Source organism: Notothenia rossii (genome assembly GCF_949606895.1).
Source record: "Notothenia rossii genome assembly, chromosome: 3".
NCBI lineage: Eukaryota > Metazoa > Chordata > Actinopteri > Perciformes > Nototheniidae > Notothenia > Notothenia rossii.
Genome location: NC_136901.1, coordinates 54,453,424 through 54,470,595, shown reverse-complemented (window position 1 = coordinate 54,470,595; position 17,172 = coordinate 54,453,424). Strand labels below are relative to the sequence as shown.

The 17,172-nt window shown below is 42.3% G+C and overlaps 1 protein-coding gene and 1 long non-coding RNA gene across 3 annotated transcripts; one reads left to right on the top strand and one right to left on the bottom strand.

Moving 5' to 3' along the window:
- Window positions 1-6,287: 6,287 nt before the first annotated feature.
- On the top strand, window positions 6,288-8,335 carry LOC307034473. Of its 2 annotated transcripts, none has more exons than XR_013806927.1 (2): window positions 6,288-6,862; window positions 7,051-8,335. It is a non-coding gene; the product is annotated as an uncharacterized lncRNA (long non-coding RNA). The 2 variants fall into 2 exon arrangements; XR_013806928.1 differs by having other exon boundaries at window positions 7,047-8,335.
- Window positions 8,336-11,880: 3,545 nt separating this feature from the next.
- Window positions 11,881-13,820, bottom strand: LOC307033977 (uncharacterized protein). The gene is made up of 2 exons (XM_079672612.1): window positions 13,628-13,820; window positions 11,881-13,499 (listed from the first exon to the last, which is right to left on the bottom strand). Exons 1-2 carry the CDS (start codon window positions 13,688-13,690, stop codon window positions 11,979-11,981), a joined length of 1,584 nt encoding a protein of 527 aa, XP_079528738.1. The 5' UTR covers window positions 13,691-13,820; the 3' UTR covers window positions 11,881-11,978.
- Window positions 13,821-17,172: the final 3,352 nt, after the last annotated feature.

The following is a 17,172-nucleotide window of genomic DNA, read 5'->3' as shown; positions in this document are numbered from 1 at the left end:
GGTGAGGAGGGAAAGTGCAGTTCCTGAAACTCCAAGTTTTTGGAGAGTGCGAAGGAGGATCTTATGATTCACCGTGTCGAATGCAGCAGACAGGTCCAAAAGGATGATGACAGAGGAGAGGGATGCTGCTTTAGCCGGGTGCAGTTCCTCAGAGACAGCAAGGAGAGCAGTTTCTGTTGAGTGACCTGCCTTGAAACCAGACTGGTGAGGATCCAGAAGGTTGTTCTGATGGAGATAACAGGAGAGTTGTTTAAAGACAGCACGTTCAAGTGTTTTAGACAGGAACGGGAGGAGAGAGACAGGCCTGTAGTTTATAACATCAGACAGGTTGAGAGTGGGTTTCTGTAGGAGAGGGTTTACTCTTGCCTCCTTGAGACTGTTTGGAAAGTGACCAGAAGTTAGAGAAGTATTGATGAAATGGGTGAGAAACGGTAGAATATCAGGAGCGATAGTCTGAAGGAGGTTTGAGGTGGTAGGACGGGCAGAGGTAATGAGGGTAAGAACCTCACTTGGAGAGAGAGGGGAGAAGGAGGTCAGTGTGTGGGTGAAAGGAGGGTCTGGTGACCCAGCGGTGAGTAAAGGTGAGTCAGAAAAAGAAGAGCGAATATCATCAACCTTTTTTTCAAAGTAGTTAACAAAGTCGCTTGACAGAAGGGAGGAGGGGGAAGGGGCTTTGGGGGTGTCTAAGAGGGTGGAGAAGATGGAAAATAGTTTTTTGGGATTGGAATAGGAAGATTGGATCTTATCTTGAAAGAAAGTGCTTTTTGCCTGAGAGATCGAAGCAGAGAAAGAGGAGAGGAGAGCCTGATAGGTTAGGACAGGGGTCGGCAACCCGCGGCCCTCGGGCCGCATGCGGCCCTTTAAGCCCTCTGCTCTGGCTCCCTTGATTTTAGACAAAAATAAGAAGGAAATAAAATAAAAGTATTTGTAGGACTATTTATATTTTGTTGCATGGTTGAAAATGTTTCGTATCTTGTATTTTGAGGTGATACTGTGACACATAAATAAAAAACAAAACGGTTTTAATTAGGTCAACTAAAATATGCGTCACATCCTGCTACGGTCCCGCGCGAGCGCCTTTTCTTGGAGGCGAATAACCTGACCCCCGGCTCGATGAGCGAACTATGGATAAATCAAAGAAAAGTACCGGAGGAACACAGGATTTAATTCGGTGCGGACAGAGTAATATGCTTTCACAGCAAACGATGCTGGTTTACCGGTATGTTTGATATGTGGAGAGAAGTTGTCAAAGGTGCTAGAGCCTTTACGTGTCGAGGAACAACATGGGAGAGGAAGACAGCTGACAATCTTCAGTCATAATTCAATGAGGTATGTCATTTATTTCAGAAAACAGTTTTTGTTATATTCCATGGAATGCTCTTAACGTCCCGATAGCAATGAATATATTAAATGCTTTGACAATAAATACATAAACAAATTAATCTCTGGAAGCCGTAGCGCTGTAAAAAGCACGACCAATCATTTTAGCCGGCCGGGCTAAAATGATTGGATGGCCTACCTGCCTGTCAGCCTTCCATCTGTGCACAAACTTATCTCGTGCCCTCATTGGTCATGTGCGCGTTCGTGTGTGTTGGAGGAGGGACTCTGTGAGAAAGTCTGAAGGAAGAGGCATATTTGTTCCGGTTGTGTATTTTCAAATTCTAGCGCACTCGAGCTGGTTTCTCCATTCTTACCTACCCTACCTTTAACTATTTTCAGGGTGCAGCTATATGTTTTATTTATTTCAAAGTGGGCCCATTTTAATAATATCTTTTTTCCCTTCAAATGTGCAGATGACTCCTCAAGTGCTGTGTTTAATTTATTTAAAGTAGGCCTGTGTATTATTTATAATTCTCCTTATAGGAGTTCTTTGTTTCTTATTAGAGGTTAACAGTTTTATATAATGTAATAAATAGCCTATTAAATGCACAAAAAAAAGAAGTTTTTGTCTGATATAACAATAAATACAACTGTATTAGCTATCAAGCTATGAAATATGTTTTGCGGCTCCAGACAAAAACATGTTTTGGAAAAAGGAGAAAAATGACTCTTTTGGTCAAAAAGGTTGCAGACCCCTGGGTTAGGAGGTCGTCTTGGTGTTTGGATTTCCACCGTTTCCGCTCTGCTGCCCGAAGGATGGTTCTATTAGCACGCAGTGCATCATTTAGCCAGGGAGCAGGAGGGGACTGACGAGCCTGCCGAGATGTGAGAGGACACAGAGAGTCCAGAGAGGATGAGAGAGTAGAGAGGAGAGTTTCTGCAGCAGAGTTTGGAGGCAGAGGTTGAAACGAGTTGGAGGAAGGGAGGGCTGAGAGCACCGATGAGGCAAAGGTAGAGGGGGAGAGGGAACGGAGGTTACGGCGGACAGGTGCCGGATGAGAAGAGATTAGTTTGTTATGTTTGGAAAGGGGTAGCGAGAATGAAATGAAGAAGTGATCGGATGTGTGGAGCGGGTTTACAGAGAGGTTAGAAGTAGTGCAGTTCCTTGAGAATATGAGATCAAGGACATTGCCAGCTTTATGAGTTGGTGGGGATGGAGACAGTGAGAAAGCAAAGGCGGTTAAAAGAGATGTTAGTTTGTCTATCTTCCCTGTCTGGAGGTTGAAGTCTCCAAGAAGTACAGCGGGAGGGCCAGTTTCAGGGATGTTTGAGAGGAGATTATCTAATTCCTCCAAGAAGTCTCCAAAGGCGCCTGGTGGACGGTAGAGAACAACAATGGTTAATTGTATAGGATGGGTTACTGTGACGGCATGGAATTCAAAGGTGGAAGGAGTGAAGTTAGGTAGCTTGAAGAGAGAAAAGCTCCAGTTGGGAGAGAGCCGGAGACCAGTGCCACCTCCTCTGCCAGTGGGTCTGGGTGTATGGGAGAAGGAATATATGGAGAGAGCTGCTGGGGTGGATGTGTTGGAAGGAGTAATCCAGGTCTCCGTGAGAGCAAGGAAATCCAGAGACTGCAGGGAAGCGTAGCCAGAGATGAAGTCAGCCTTAGGAACAGCTGACTGGCAGTTCCACAGGCCACCTGAAACTAGATGTTGGATCTCAGTGGAGCATGTGGGATAGACGAGAGCAGGCCGGTTATATCGATTAGGAGATACACGGGGCCAGTGATAATTGTGAGAAGACACATGAACAGGAATGGAGAAAATACACATGATTATAGCATGAGGGGCTAGAAAACCAAAGAAAATAAAACACCAGCGATACTTAGCTCAATCAAAGTAGGATTTGCCTCCTCTTTGCCTCCCTCGTGACTCCCGCAGGACTCCAATGTCTTTGTCAGTCTCCCGCAGGACTGTCTGACGCTGAAGCTGACGCTCCAGGAAAGAGCTACCTAAGATGGACACCTGATTGCTGGGTTCTCAAAGCTGTGGGGCCATGCCCCTCTAATTAGTTAACTCTCTAAAGCTGATGGACGACATTAGAGTGTTCCTGCCTATTGTAATGCAGGGATGAGACGCGTGACCCACTGAGACCTGTGTAACAGGTTCAGTTGAGCAGATCTGAGATTTAAAATCTCTCAAAAGCGCCGTTTTAGCTACAATAACTACAGAACAATTATACAGAGTAGAATAAATGAAACAGAGTAGTCTATTTAAACAAGAATATAACTTACAGTGATTGCCGGGCAACGAAGGAGTGGCTTTGTAAGAAGCATTTCAAGGTCCTGGAGTGGCCTAGCCAGCCTCCAGATCTCAACCCCATAGAAAATCTTTGGAGGGAGTTGAAAGTCTGTGTTGCCCAGCGACAGCCCCAAAACATCACTGCTCTAGAGCAGGGTTTCCCAAAGTGGGGGTCGCGAGACCCCGAGTGGGGGTCGCGAGATGATTACAAAATAAAAATGGAAAATATATATTTTTTAAATATACTTTTTTAAATTATTATTAATAATAACGTTTGCATAGACATTGTCAGGGGCGGACTAGCCATCTGTATAATTTCCCCGCAACGAGGCTCCCCCTTTGACAATCCACTAGTGCAGTGTTTCTCCAACTTTTTCATACCAAGGACCACTTAACCAATAAAAAACACTCATGGACCCCCGCCCACCCCCCCTCCCAACCCCCCTTACAGCCTCTCATCTTTTTAAGTGGAAGAACTTGCATAATTGGTGGCTGACTAAATACTTTTTTGCCCCACTGTATACCCCCAAAGCTTTTTTCTTATTCAAAATAATACCTTAATCTCAAGTATTCTTTAATGTTTAAATAAAGCCTTATTAGTTTGTCTGTCTCCTATTAATATCTAATAATAAAAATAATGCATTTCAATAACGCGCTTTAACCACCAGCTGTCCCTTTCTATCAGCTGTGCACCGTTATGGTGTACATATACCAATATACCAAATAGGATCAAATATAAAAGTCAGCCGAATTAGTATTGATATTGCGAGGAGACGTATTGTGTTTAGAGAAATTGAAGATGTTGTTTGATTGCTGATATATTTATGTTCCACGCCACATATTCAGTTTCGGCAGCAGTTATTCCTGTCTAGAAGTCTTCTCACCAGGGCCAGCCGAACCGTGTATTACAATGCCGTTATGTGATGACCTTCAAATAGAAAAGCAAGCACACTCGGAATAAAGTATTATTTTTTATTTTTTAAATGTTTGCGGATTTCACATCAACAGGAAGTCCGGTTAACTATAATGTCCGTGCGCAACAATACCCCAACCCATAGATCCAAAGGTTACTAATAATCCCCACATTACACACATCCCTTCACATTTAAGTTTAAATTTACATTAAAGTATTTCGTGAGGCCTTCTAAAATGTTTGTAAATATAATTAGGGTTGTAGTTGAAGAGTTTGTAAATTATTGGGTTGCGCAATCGCACAACGGCACGTCCATTAATTCCACAACCACACACATGGATTAACATCGATTTAATACATTAATGTAGCTGTAGTGGCATCCAAGGGTTTCCTCTTGCCACTATAGAGCGGGGTTGACGACACGCAATCCAAAACAATAAGCAGCCGAAGGTTTTCAGTCAAAAAAAATTAATTTATTAACAAAAAAGTATTAACTTAAATAGTCTCAAAATAACAAATCTTAAATAATATTTCGGCGATATACTTTCCTATACAAACTAAACTTTGTTTACAGTCCAATTTGCGGTCGAAAAACTGTTCCGCTCCCCGTCTCATCAGGTCTCCGAGCACGCTGTCCTCAATTACCTCACTTAAATACACACCGGAAGGTACACGGAAAGAGATCATATTTACGATATAAAATAAACAATCACTTCATCAAAACATATTCACCACGGCAATATGAATCATTCTCCATCACTAAATCATTTATCAATTATGAATAGAAATAATAACGTTGACTTCATTGTAGCTCTAACAGTAGCCTTTGTTTCTGCTAAAAGAGGTGTCGACCAGCTGGGGCAACAAGAAAATCGGCGAAATCGAGTGTGACTATTACAAAATAAATAATTATTATATTAATATTGACAATAACAACCGACCGTCGGGGTAGCATTTGCCGGGGAGCGTTCTCATGGCGTCTATTATCAACGCTATGGGAGGTCTATGAAGGTCAATGGGACGCCCTGCCCGTTGAAAACTGACTTCCAAGGGGTACCCTGTACGTAATAGAGTGACGGGGAGGGGCCCTGACCGTCCGTCAATATGTGACGGGTTGGGAGTGAGAACGTGTTGCTTTTATGGGGATTATGAAAAGCCCTTTTTGAAACATTCGTAATGACCATAATGCACCACGGTCAGCTTAATGATCTACAGAGAGGGTTTTATATAGTTTGTATACCCTTTGAAAATGTGTGCATTCCTTAAAAAGAATATAAGGCTAATTGGATGACACAACACAATAACAAGGTACCAGTTTAATATCACAACAGTTTGCTATTGCTGTCAATGTTTCCACGCCAAGCATTATTTTAAAAACACATTTCAGCAGTTTAACTTTAATCTGCAGTTGACACAGCATGCCAACAGACAGAAGTTATCTGTTGCTCCACTTTGTACGATCATCATCCAGCTACACAATCAGACTTCCATGCTTCTCTGTATCTGTGCAATTGTGACTGAGATTACAGTATGTTACTTGAGTTGCTTCGAGCCATGAAAAGCCAGAAACACACACCACTGTCTTAAAGCAGATTTGGGCAGTCACTGGTAGACAGTGAATGAAGCGGAGGAGTGCAGTAGTGTTGGAGAACTTAGGGAGGTCGAATACCAGTCCAGCTGCAGCATTCTGGATGGGCTACAGAGGTTGGATGACACTTGCAGGCAGACCAGCCATGAGGAGAAATCTGTTCAATAGACAAGTTTACGCGACAAACCACGGGTAGCGCCATAACCCTACACAAATGCACTTCATTTCCGCCGGAAGTCTTTTGCACAGCGTCTGTCTGTGTAAACCGGTGTAAACAGTCAGACGGGCACTGGTGTAAACACAGCGATTTCGATGCTAACAGTGATGCTAGCTTGGGAACACGATTCTACTTCTTTGACTGGAGATGGCGTTACTCTCCCCCACCCGAATTCAGTGCAAAACTGGGAGGATAACATGACGACGTGGCCCAGCATAACGTACAGCAAAATTTGCTCCTACTTCGTTCAATCCATGGCAATAGATGGAAAAGCAATGGACAGTCTGAAGGCCTCCGAGGCATATCAATATTTGCACAGCAACAAAGTTGGTTGTGTCATGTCATACAAACATGATCGTTTTGTTTATCTAAAAGCAAAGGTAGAGCCTAGCCAGTGTTTGAACAATGCGTGGCATAATGCTTGGGTGCTGGTAACTGAAGCTGGAGAAGTCAAAACTGCGGGATGTACGTGTGTTGCTGGACCAGGGAGATCTTGTTCCCACTCAGCTGCGATCCTGTGGAAGGTAACTAGATTATTTGACCATTGTAGCCTAGGCCTGTGTCTTTTGTTGTTGGTATCCGAACTACATCATAGGCTACTTGGCTAGAGTGCAAAGTGTGTGTATGCCATGATGTATTATATCATATGACATGTTTGCAGTGAACCCATTATAATATCTATGCACTGTTTTTACTCTATCTCTCTAGGTAGAAAATGCTGTGAGACAGGGGAAAACCGGGCTTGCCTGCACAGACAGACAGAACCAGTGGAATGCTGGGTCTAAAAGAAATGCTGGTCAGAGGAAGATGAAGTATGTGCGCTTCAAACGACACAACAGGAAGGATCTCTACCAGCCGCCACCAACTTCACAGCCATCCTCTACCACTCCAGAACCGGCACAGGAGGTGACACTCTTTAGGACTCATGAAGAGTGGAGGAAGAACACACTTGCCTAACCAATGGCAGAACTTTTCAATTGCCCTGGGAATAGCCTCCTGCAGTTCTGCTTTAATGCTGATACCTCTTCCATCACCGAGCCAACAACATGTCCACACCTCCATCTCCTAACCCATGATGAGCACCACATACCACTGGCTTGTGTAAAATGCAGAACCTTCTATGATAAGTACATTAACATGTCCACAGCCCGGCTTGAGGAGATCGAGAAGGTTACAAAAGCACAGAGCAAAGAACAGGTCTGGCATGATGCGCGGAGAGTGCGCATCACAGCAAGCACAGCTAGAAAGGTGCCCATTCGCTCAACCACGGCGCCCGACAAGTTTTTGTCAGAACACTTACACCCATCCTTCCGTGGCAATGCTGCAACCCGTCAAGGAGCGGAGGGGGAGGAACTTGCAAGGGACTATTTGGAAACTCTGGGCAACAGCATTGAAACCAAAGGCTTAGTGGTGTGCGACAAGGATCCGTGGCTTGCAGCATCTCCCGATGGAGTGATAAACAAAGACATTCTGTTGGAGATCAAATCACCTGTGTTGGGAAACAAGTCACTTGCAGAATGTTTGGCAACAAAGAACTGTGAAATCACAACTGTGGCAAACGGAAATAGGATAGATTACCATATTGCCTGCAATGGTCCAAAAGGCTACTATATGCAGGTACAAATTGGGATGCACTGCACAGGGCTTCAGCACTCCAAGTTGGTGATCTGGAACAAAACTGAGCACCTAGAAATCGAAGTACCCTACGACCAAGACTTTGTCCAGGGGCATATCATAAGGCTGCGCACATTCTACTTTGCCCACATGCTCCCGAAAATTGTTGACGATTTTGTTGAGGGAAGGTTACAGTTCTGCAGTAAATATCTCAGCATTTTAAAACCAAAATAAACTGCCTTATTTAGGTCATGCCCACAGGAGCCAACAGTTGTCTGTTGTTTACATAATGCACAATTTACATGATCTCTTTATGCTGTGCAATATATCATATGTGCCTGTACTGTTTGAGTGAAAATAAAGTTTGATGTAATTTAATTTCATTATTGCACTGTTATTGCATTATTGCATTTCATATGTTCCTTAGAGTGCTACAATTTCTTTTAACACAGTTCATCATTCATATTAAGCTCATACTGTACATAAATAACACTGAATGAATTAATTGTTTAGAGGAAACTAAAGAAATGGCTTCAACAAGAAATATCACATGTTTAATCCTAACAGGTATTACAAATTAAAATATAAAAGCAGCCCACACAATTACATCACTATGAAAATATTCATATATAATATTAAAAAATACAATGCATGCAGTATTTGTTGTGTTTATCTGTATTTAATGAACAACATGGCTGGGTGCTGGGTGCTGGTTTGTGGTCGTAGCACTCTCTATCTAACCACTCGTTCAGGTGCTTTCTCGAGTGATTGCAACCAACTACCGCACACGTAGTTCCCGAACCACTTTTCTTCATGTTGTAATTGTTATATCCTCTTTGTCTCTGTGATATCAGTGCTTTGTCGGCACAACGGAGCTAGCTAGCAAAACAAACCCAGTCCGCCAAAACGGAAGTGCATTGCATCGAAGGGAGGAGTTCAGGATGTAGAGCGGAAACGGCTCAATAACTTGTGTATAGTTGCAATGTTTATGAAGTGTGCCGAAAAGACCACTGTCAATTATCAGAATCACATGACCCCTCAATGACCATTGCTTCTGTGGCTGAGTGCGTCCTTAACAATAACGTGTACATTCAGAAAATGAGAATGATTAAACTAGAAACGTGTACTCAGACGACACATCTCTCTCTCACTCTGTTGTTCCTGCCAGCTACCTTCATTTGCATTCTCATGATAAGGGGCAAATCAGCTCTGTGCCGGCATTACCGTTGTGTTTCAATCCGCCCGACTGCGGAAGCGCTACCCTCGGTGTTGAGCGCCGCTCAAATCGTCACTGAGAACTGCACTCAAATTCTAATTATTTCAACATTGACCTATTTACCGATGACCTTGATCCACTAACATTGACATACACCTGGCTGAGATAATAATCATTTGTTATGTTTATATTTGAAGTCCAAAGCCATGATTCTGAGCTTTGTTCATTTAGATATCATTACTTTTCTATTGTCTTGTGCTCACATGTTCTACTTCAACTGTAGATCAGATTATAATTTTTTCGAATGGCATCAACTATTTTGAATAAATAAAAATGGAGATAGTTGATATAGCAAATGTCTCACTGATTATGATCAGTATATATATATATAAACATATTGTTACGTCCCCACTAGGGAATGAGGAAAAGCAACATACACCAGTTGAAATTGGTAATAATTAAAAGCAGTTTATTGCATGAATTATGAAAGCCTCACTCAGGATTTTTTTTACCAAGTGTTTTTATTGCTCTTGGAGCATTACAAACAAGATTTGAACTTAATTTTTTTTTTATCTAGTTTTTTCAAATTTAGAAAAAAACATGTTTTATATGACCACTCAGGTGGATAGTATGCGTTAAAGTCTAAACTGAAAACTTGTAAATTTGGAAAAAATGATAAATAAAGATGTGAAAACTTAAAATGACATTATAATAACTCAATTATATATATTTAACGCCCAAAAACATATTGCAAATGAAGTATTTTCAAGAAGAACAGTAGCAGTAACAGTATGAAATGTACTTGAAATATATCCAGTGATGCATGACGTCCACTTTAATGGACAGGTGAATAATCAGGATTTCCTGCAAACATACAATCAATACTTTGACAATTTATGAATTATATGTTTCCTTAGTTGTTACTTGATGTCACCAAAAGTTTTATAACTGCAGGGAGTGCTTTCCATAAAAGGATTGGCAAGATATCGGCAGGTGACTTGGTCCACCTGGCTTTCCGTCGTTCATCTTGGTTTAGAGTAGTGATGTGTCAGTCGCGATCGAGCCAGGAGCCGGTTGGCGCCCGCGAACGAGCCGGTTCTTCTTTTTTTTTGCGGCGGGATCTAGATCGGCATGATCTATGCAATGATCATGCAATGTGCACATTATCCCGCTTATTACATGGCCACATTCTCAACAAAGTAACGACATGAGTCCCAATATTAATTGAAATGCTTTTCTGGATTTAGAAAATTATTTTATTGATTTAAAAAATAGTTGGATTTATTTAATTTGACATGCATCCGCTAAAGAAAAATAGTCCGTTGTTACTGTTTGAACTAACGTCGTAACGGCAGGAACTGCTTCGATAGTGTTTTTGAGGAGCTTTTTGATTACAGATTTGAAAACACCGTTGTTTGCTTTAAAAGTAGCACAATTCATTATGTCAAACCTTGGAAAGTATCTCGATATCCCTGCCCTAATGCCAAAGTAAATATCAACTGAATGTGTCGCCGTTTGATGTCTAGGTCTGGACCGCATGCGTAAAAAGGAGGGTTTCTGCCCCGTTACTTCTCTTCTTACTATAAGAATAAAACACGAAGGGGGGAGATCTCTTTTTCTCCCCCTCTTCTGAGAGCCCAGCAGCTGATCTCAGAGCACGCTCCCCTCTCCTGCAGGGGGGCGTGGTCCGCTGCAGCTCACAGAATCGGCCTTTTCTTTAAATATCATTTTAAAATGTCGATACAGTAGCCCCTTTTTTTTTAATAGTTTTTATAGGTGTTGCTATCTGTTTTGTGTAGCGTGGTTCTACAAGCAAGTCAGTGCATTCATGGGGTGGTATCAGAGAGTTCATGGGTCTGTAAATGCAATGAAAACATTATTTTTTTACTTTTACATTTTTACTTTGGAATACTTCAGTACAAAGGATGTATTGATTAATTTAAGTGATATATGTGTACACATAGGCCTATACATCATTCATTAGTCAAAAAAGGGCTACATTTGATTTAATTATAAAAGGTATAATATGTGGAAAACTGAAGAGCCGTTTGGGAGCCGAAAGAGCCGGCTCTTCTTGGTGAGCCGAGCCAAATGATCCGGCTCACCAAGAAGAGCCGGAATTCCCATCACTAGTTTAGAGACATGTATCATGCACTTGCACTGACTTTCCACTGAGTGCCAGTGTATGAGATGATGCAATAGGGTCAGGATGAAATGACTGAGGGGGCAGTTAAAAAATCCGAGGGGGCGATTTTTTTTCACAACAACGAAAAATACTTTCAATGTAATGAATTGACACACCAAGCTTTTTCCTTCTCACTGCTCTGCAATCTCTTTGCTTCTTTATTTTTATTCTGGATTTACCCCTCTCGTTCTGTTCTTTTCCTCTGATCTTTAACGATAGTAGGGGAGACCAGGGATAGTTGCAACACTTTTGGGGCTTTTCCCCAATAAGTAAAAAACCATTTACAATTGGATAGCCATTTTGCTATATTATGCATTATCAATATGTCAGCTACTGAAACAATGTCTTTAAGATGTTTTTATGGAATAAGTACAGGTTGGAAAATGTATTTAAAAAAAAAAACTCAACTGTTACAACCGTCCTTGTGTACAGGGACAGTTGTAACCCATGCAGGCACAGTTGTAACATCTTAATAACGGTTACCCTTTTTCACACTATATGACAAAAAAATAGGGAAAGCTGTCAAATTCTAAGGCAACAAGATTTTAATGGGATTTCACACATCCTCCAACAAACAATGAAAAATGAACAGAACTTGAACAGAACTTAAAACAGAACACCAGAATTAATCAGATTCACAGTTGTGGCAGGTGTAAAAGGCACTTCCATCTGTGCAGTCCTTGTGTGCCCAGGCTTTACAGGAGCAACACTGCAGCCACATCTCCTTGGACCTGGAGTAGCTCTCCAGGCACACAATGCAGTATTGGGCCTCATCTTCATCAGATGAGGCCTGCATCTTCTGCTTCTTGTTGGGTATGGTTTTTTGGCCGAAATTGATTTTTGTCTTCGCTTTAGACTTCTTTGCGTTAGATCTTTTTTTCTCAGCCTCGAGTTGATCTTTCATCGGAGTGTCTGTGAGGACAGCGGTTTCTCTTCTTTTTCTCCCCTTTGTGGTCTGCTTCCTTGGTCCAGCTTTTGGATGTGGACGGATGGACAAGGGTGAGAAAGGCGTTGCAGAGGATGATGTCCCAGGCTCCACACATGGCCTGACAGGGGATGAGGCTGCGAGTAGAGGAGAGGAGGCTGTGAGTGGAGGAGAGGAGGCTGCGAGTGGAGGAGAGGAGGCTGCGAGTGTAAGAGAGGAGGCTGCGAGTGGAGGAGAGGATGCCACAGTTGGTGTTGGAGCTGCACTGGTAGAAGGTTCTGGTGGTGGGCGGTCTGTGACTTGGGATGGAGCAAAGTCGATATCATTGAAAATGTCTCTATTAAAAGGCCAAATTCCAGTGCACGCGAACCCTGCCTGGATATTTGATGGCGTTGCAGCCAGAGGAAGGGCACTTTTCACAATGCCCGGCAGATCGTAAATGGTCATTGTGGTTCCTGGATGAGTCTTCATCCAATTGTCACAGCGGCTGTTGATGTGCCTCTTCAGTGGCCCATATACAGTGCGATCTAAGGGCTGTAGTTTGTGAGAACAGTGGGGAGGAAAAGAGAGGAGGATGATCCCATGGCTCCTGCAAAAATTAATCCCCTCCACAGAAAGGTGGGAGGAGTGATTGTCCAGAATCAGCAGCACCTTTGACTCCTGTGAGCTCTTGGTATGGCTCTGGAAGTGCTTGAGGAAGACCAAAAAGTCTTCCTCTTGCATCCACCCAGACCCATTTGCTCTGCCAATACAGCCAGGAGGGCCATTGCTGGTGAAGAAGAGATGAAACTTCTTCCGGGGGAATATCATCATTGGGGGGATGGAATTCCCCAATGCATTTACAGCACATGCAAGTGTGACGAGAGTGCCCCGCTCTGCAGATGTCACACTGCAGACTTGTTTCGTCCCTTTTCTGGCAACAATCTTCCCAGGGTTTTGGACAGTTGTGACTCCGGTTTCGTCCATATTCCAAATTTCCTGTGTGACAAACTCATGCTTCGTCAGGACTGCAGACAGGTTGTCAAAAAACTTTTTCACATTTGTTCGGTTGAAGCTTGTAGCCCGTGAGAGACTGGTAGCCTGAGGTCTGCGTATGGAGAGGGTAGGGTGCCGCTTCAAAAACGATGTGAGCCAGTCAGCTCCGGCCATCTCTTTCTCTGCCCAGGTTTGAGGGAAGTTGCAGTTGTAGTTCTTTGCCAATTCATAGGCAAACTTCCGCACCTAAAATGAATATACATTGGAAAATATTTCACTTGTCTGTTCACTATAGGCCTCAATATATTTGATCACTTACTTTTCTTTTGTTCAGTAGCCTATAGATAGCCTATTCTACCTTAATTATGACCTACCTCCTTTGAGCTGAGACCATAATATAGATCAGCTGCCTCCATCAGGTAGTCTCTCAATAGCATCTCCTGCTCTGTTGAGAACACCTTCTTTGGAGTCCAGTAGCCTACTCTTGGGGGTGTGTGTGATCCCTGACTCTCCAACCTCAGCCTCTTCTTATGGAACCGGTACAGGGTGCAGTGTTTCCCCTACCATTGTCTTGGCGGGGCGCTGCGCCCTGCCAACGGAGCCCCGCGCCCTGCCTGAAAATTCAAGGTGTTTATTTATTTATTTTTTTTAATTTACATTTTTTTTTTTTATTATTTAAAAAAAAATATATATATATATATAGCACCAAATTGCAACTGAAGTAATATATCTACGGTCACTTTCACATTGAACATGTGCTCTTTTATTAAATAAACTAAAAGCCTATGTTATTTATCCAATGTGCATGTTTCAGTGTCCACAGCCTTGCGTATTCACATTCTCCCTCCGCTCTGTTTCTGAAGGGCGGGGCTCCCCCCCCCCCCCCCCTCACACACACACAAGAGAATGCACACACTCACAATCAGAGATAAAAAAGCGGAGGAAAGGAGGAGAACAACAGCTCTGCAGTCTGCCCGTTTGTGTGTCCTCCCAGTTTCAATTTTGTTTATTATTATTTTTTAACCGCAAGCCGTTATCGTCACAGGAGAAGGACACACACAGCCTGCCCAGGTGGACGCGCGCGAACGCGACAACAAACGTAGCGTGCGCATTCTAAAAATAGCTCACAGATGGTGAGCAGGTACCGCGGTTTTGAACTACAGTATTGAATTTGACAGAAAACAACAATCAAACGCCAGCAGAAGAATAGTCTAATGAGTTGGGTGAAAAAAAAGACAGGAGATGTGAGTTGGTTTATTCAGTAAATTAGCTCAGGATAATTGGATGTTCTGTCACTTGTTGATGTGAGGCTAATGCAGGATTTGCTAGCTTGATGCTACCGACATTTAGCGGCAGTGACTCAACAAATTGCCACTTAAAATGTATCGTCAGCAATGTATGACAAGCAGACTGCTTGTTTAATGTTAGACTCACACCAATAGCTCAATATGATCATAACACGATTGCTTTCATATCAGAGATCAGATGAGGTGGAGCTGCCTCCAGCAATAGAGGATGAGGCAGAGAGAAGCAGCAGCAGCACAGGGTTGCAGCAGGTATGTTATATGCTGTAGTCAGGTGATTTAAATGTATCAATGAAAGGAAGAAGTGTAGGCTACATGATAAGAAGGGAATACAGTTTGAATTAAAGTAATAAAGTACAGTGTAACACTGTACTTTATTACTTTTTAATGTACAAATACTTTGTTACTGTACGATATCAATAACAATAATCCACAGCCCCTCTCTCTGCTCCAAAGGATAAAAATTTTTTGGGTGCCCCGAATTTTTTTTTCGAGGTACCCGAGCAGCACCCTGCCAAGGCAGTAAACCTAGGGGAAACACTGGGGTGACATGGCATATATCCAGGGACTTTGCCACTTCCCTGAATGATTTGCCATCCTGAACTTCACCTGAGGCCACCTGCAGCAGAGCAAGTGGCACTCCCCTGTCGGTCTTCCTCTGTCTGATACTTGGCATACTGTAAACACACACACACACTTTATGCCTACTGTACAGTATTTAATTCTGTTTATTTTTACAGGGACAATGCACACCAATCAATGCTTGAATGAACAATTGATCATTCAAGCAAATGAGCCATCATTGTAAATGTGCCATGTTACAACCGTCCCGTTACAACCGTCCCAGAACCACCAGTCTTGCTTCACCCCCTGTGAACCTGCCTGATTGCTGGCTTGACCCATATTTAGCTAGCTATATTTGTAGCTTACAAAACAGTTATTCTAATAATACTAGTTTGGATTCCTAGACATTTTGAACTCAAGACAGTATCCAAAAAATACCTCATATCATTTTAGTTAATATTTGACCTCAGAAACACACTTTTGCTGATAACTTACGTGAGATATTCAAACGTGGCTCCTTTTTATTTCGGCGATCTTACCATCTAACTGCGCATGTGCAGAGTGAGTGTCATCACTCTAGCTTGTTTATGATTGGAGATATTGAGGGTGTTACAACCAACCCGTGTTTCAACTGTACCGGGTCTCCCCTACATTATTAGATGGCCGAACTTTGGTTAACAGACTAACATTGATATCCTCAATTTATAAATGGACAGGCTCTGTAATTATACCATAACCTTTTCCTCTATCCCTTAACTCGTCTTCCTATACAGATTTACTTACTTACTATCTACTCTAGTCAGGTCAGGATTAAAGAAACATTAATCTGATTGATTCTTTATTTTCAGGATTGAATGTTCAAATCAAGGCCTCAAACCTGGCATTTCATAAGAAAGTGACTAATATATAAACCAAATGTAATATTGGATCAAATACTACACCAAATGGACAGACTCAGATTAAACATAAACATAAAGTCCCCTGGTTTGTCTCTAGAGTCTAACTGCCATGAGAAAAATCAAATCAATGTTCCGAAATCCGTCACTAGATGTCGCTCATTCTACCAATATGGTTAATATAATACATAACATATTATTGTAAAAGGGCTCGCTTTGGCAAAAACCTGAGGCCTGTACTACGAAGCTGGTTCAACCTAACCTGGATATGTTTGAGTTAGCCTGTTGGCCAAATCCAAAACATACGCGCTCTCGCTAAACGGTACTACGACGCGGGTTATCAAGTGGATCGCTCAAGCCAGCCGTGCCCTATCTAGTTAGGTGCGCGTTTACATGAAAGGGGTGGTATTTGGAGAATTCGACCAATCACAAACATGGAGAAGCATACTGACAGCGCAGCGTCATACTTCCTGAATGAAAAGTGAACTTTAATATTAGTAAAATATGAAGAAGTTACATTTTAAACATCCATGACTTAAACACTTTATCCAGGATAAAAGCCACATAGCTGCACAGGTCTGCAAGGTGAATACAGCTGGTAAAAGAAAAAGTGTTTGAATGCGTACATTAACAAGTTTATGATATCACTGCCCCGTCTAAGACACGATCTGACTTTAATTACATTTGACTCAAGTGTTTCGTCAACTTAATGTGTTGCTTAAAATAATACTTCTGCATACAGTATGTGACACTGTGAGTGTTGCACGGCCAGATACGGCTCAGCTGACTCAGATAAGGAAATATATGATACATTATGATGTGATATGCCATGGACTGTCCTACTGTACTTAATGTTACTCTGATCCGGTTACTTATGTTGTGGCAGATATTTAAGTAAGCTTTCTTAACGCTAATGTTATAATAGTCAGATTGCTCTGAAGATGGGAGGTGATATTCTATTAATGTTCACGTTCACACAGTCGGTGATTTTTGCCGGCCGTCTTTCCTGCAACGGCAGCTTTTCTGTATTTCCTTTCTCCTGTAATATGACTTGATCGCTTTAAACTCCGCACACTGAGCTCTGATTGGTCAGCAGGCAGTGCTTTCACTGAGTTGATTTCTTAGCCTGCAACCTAACCTGCTCTGGGGCAGGTT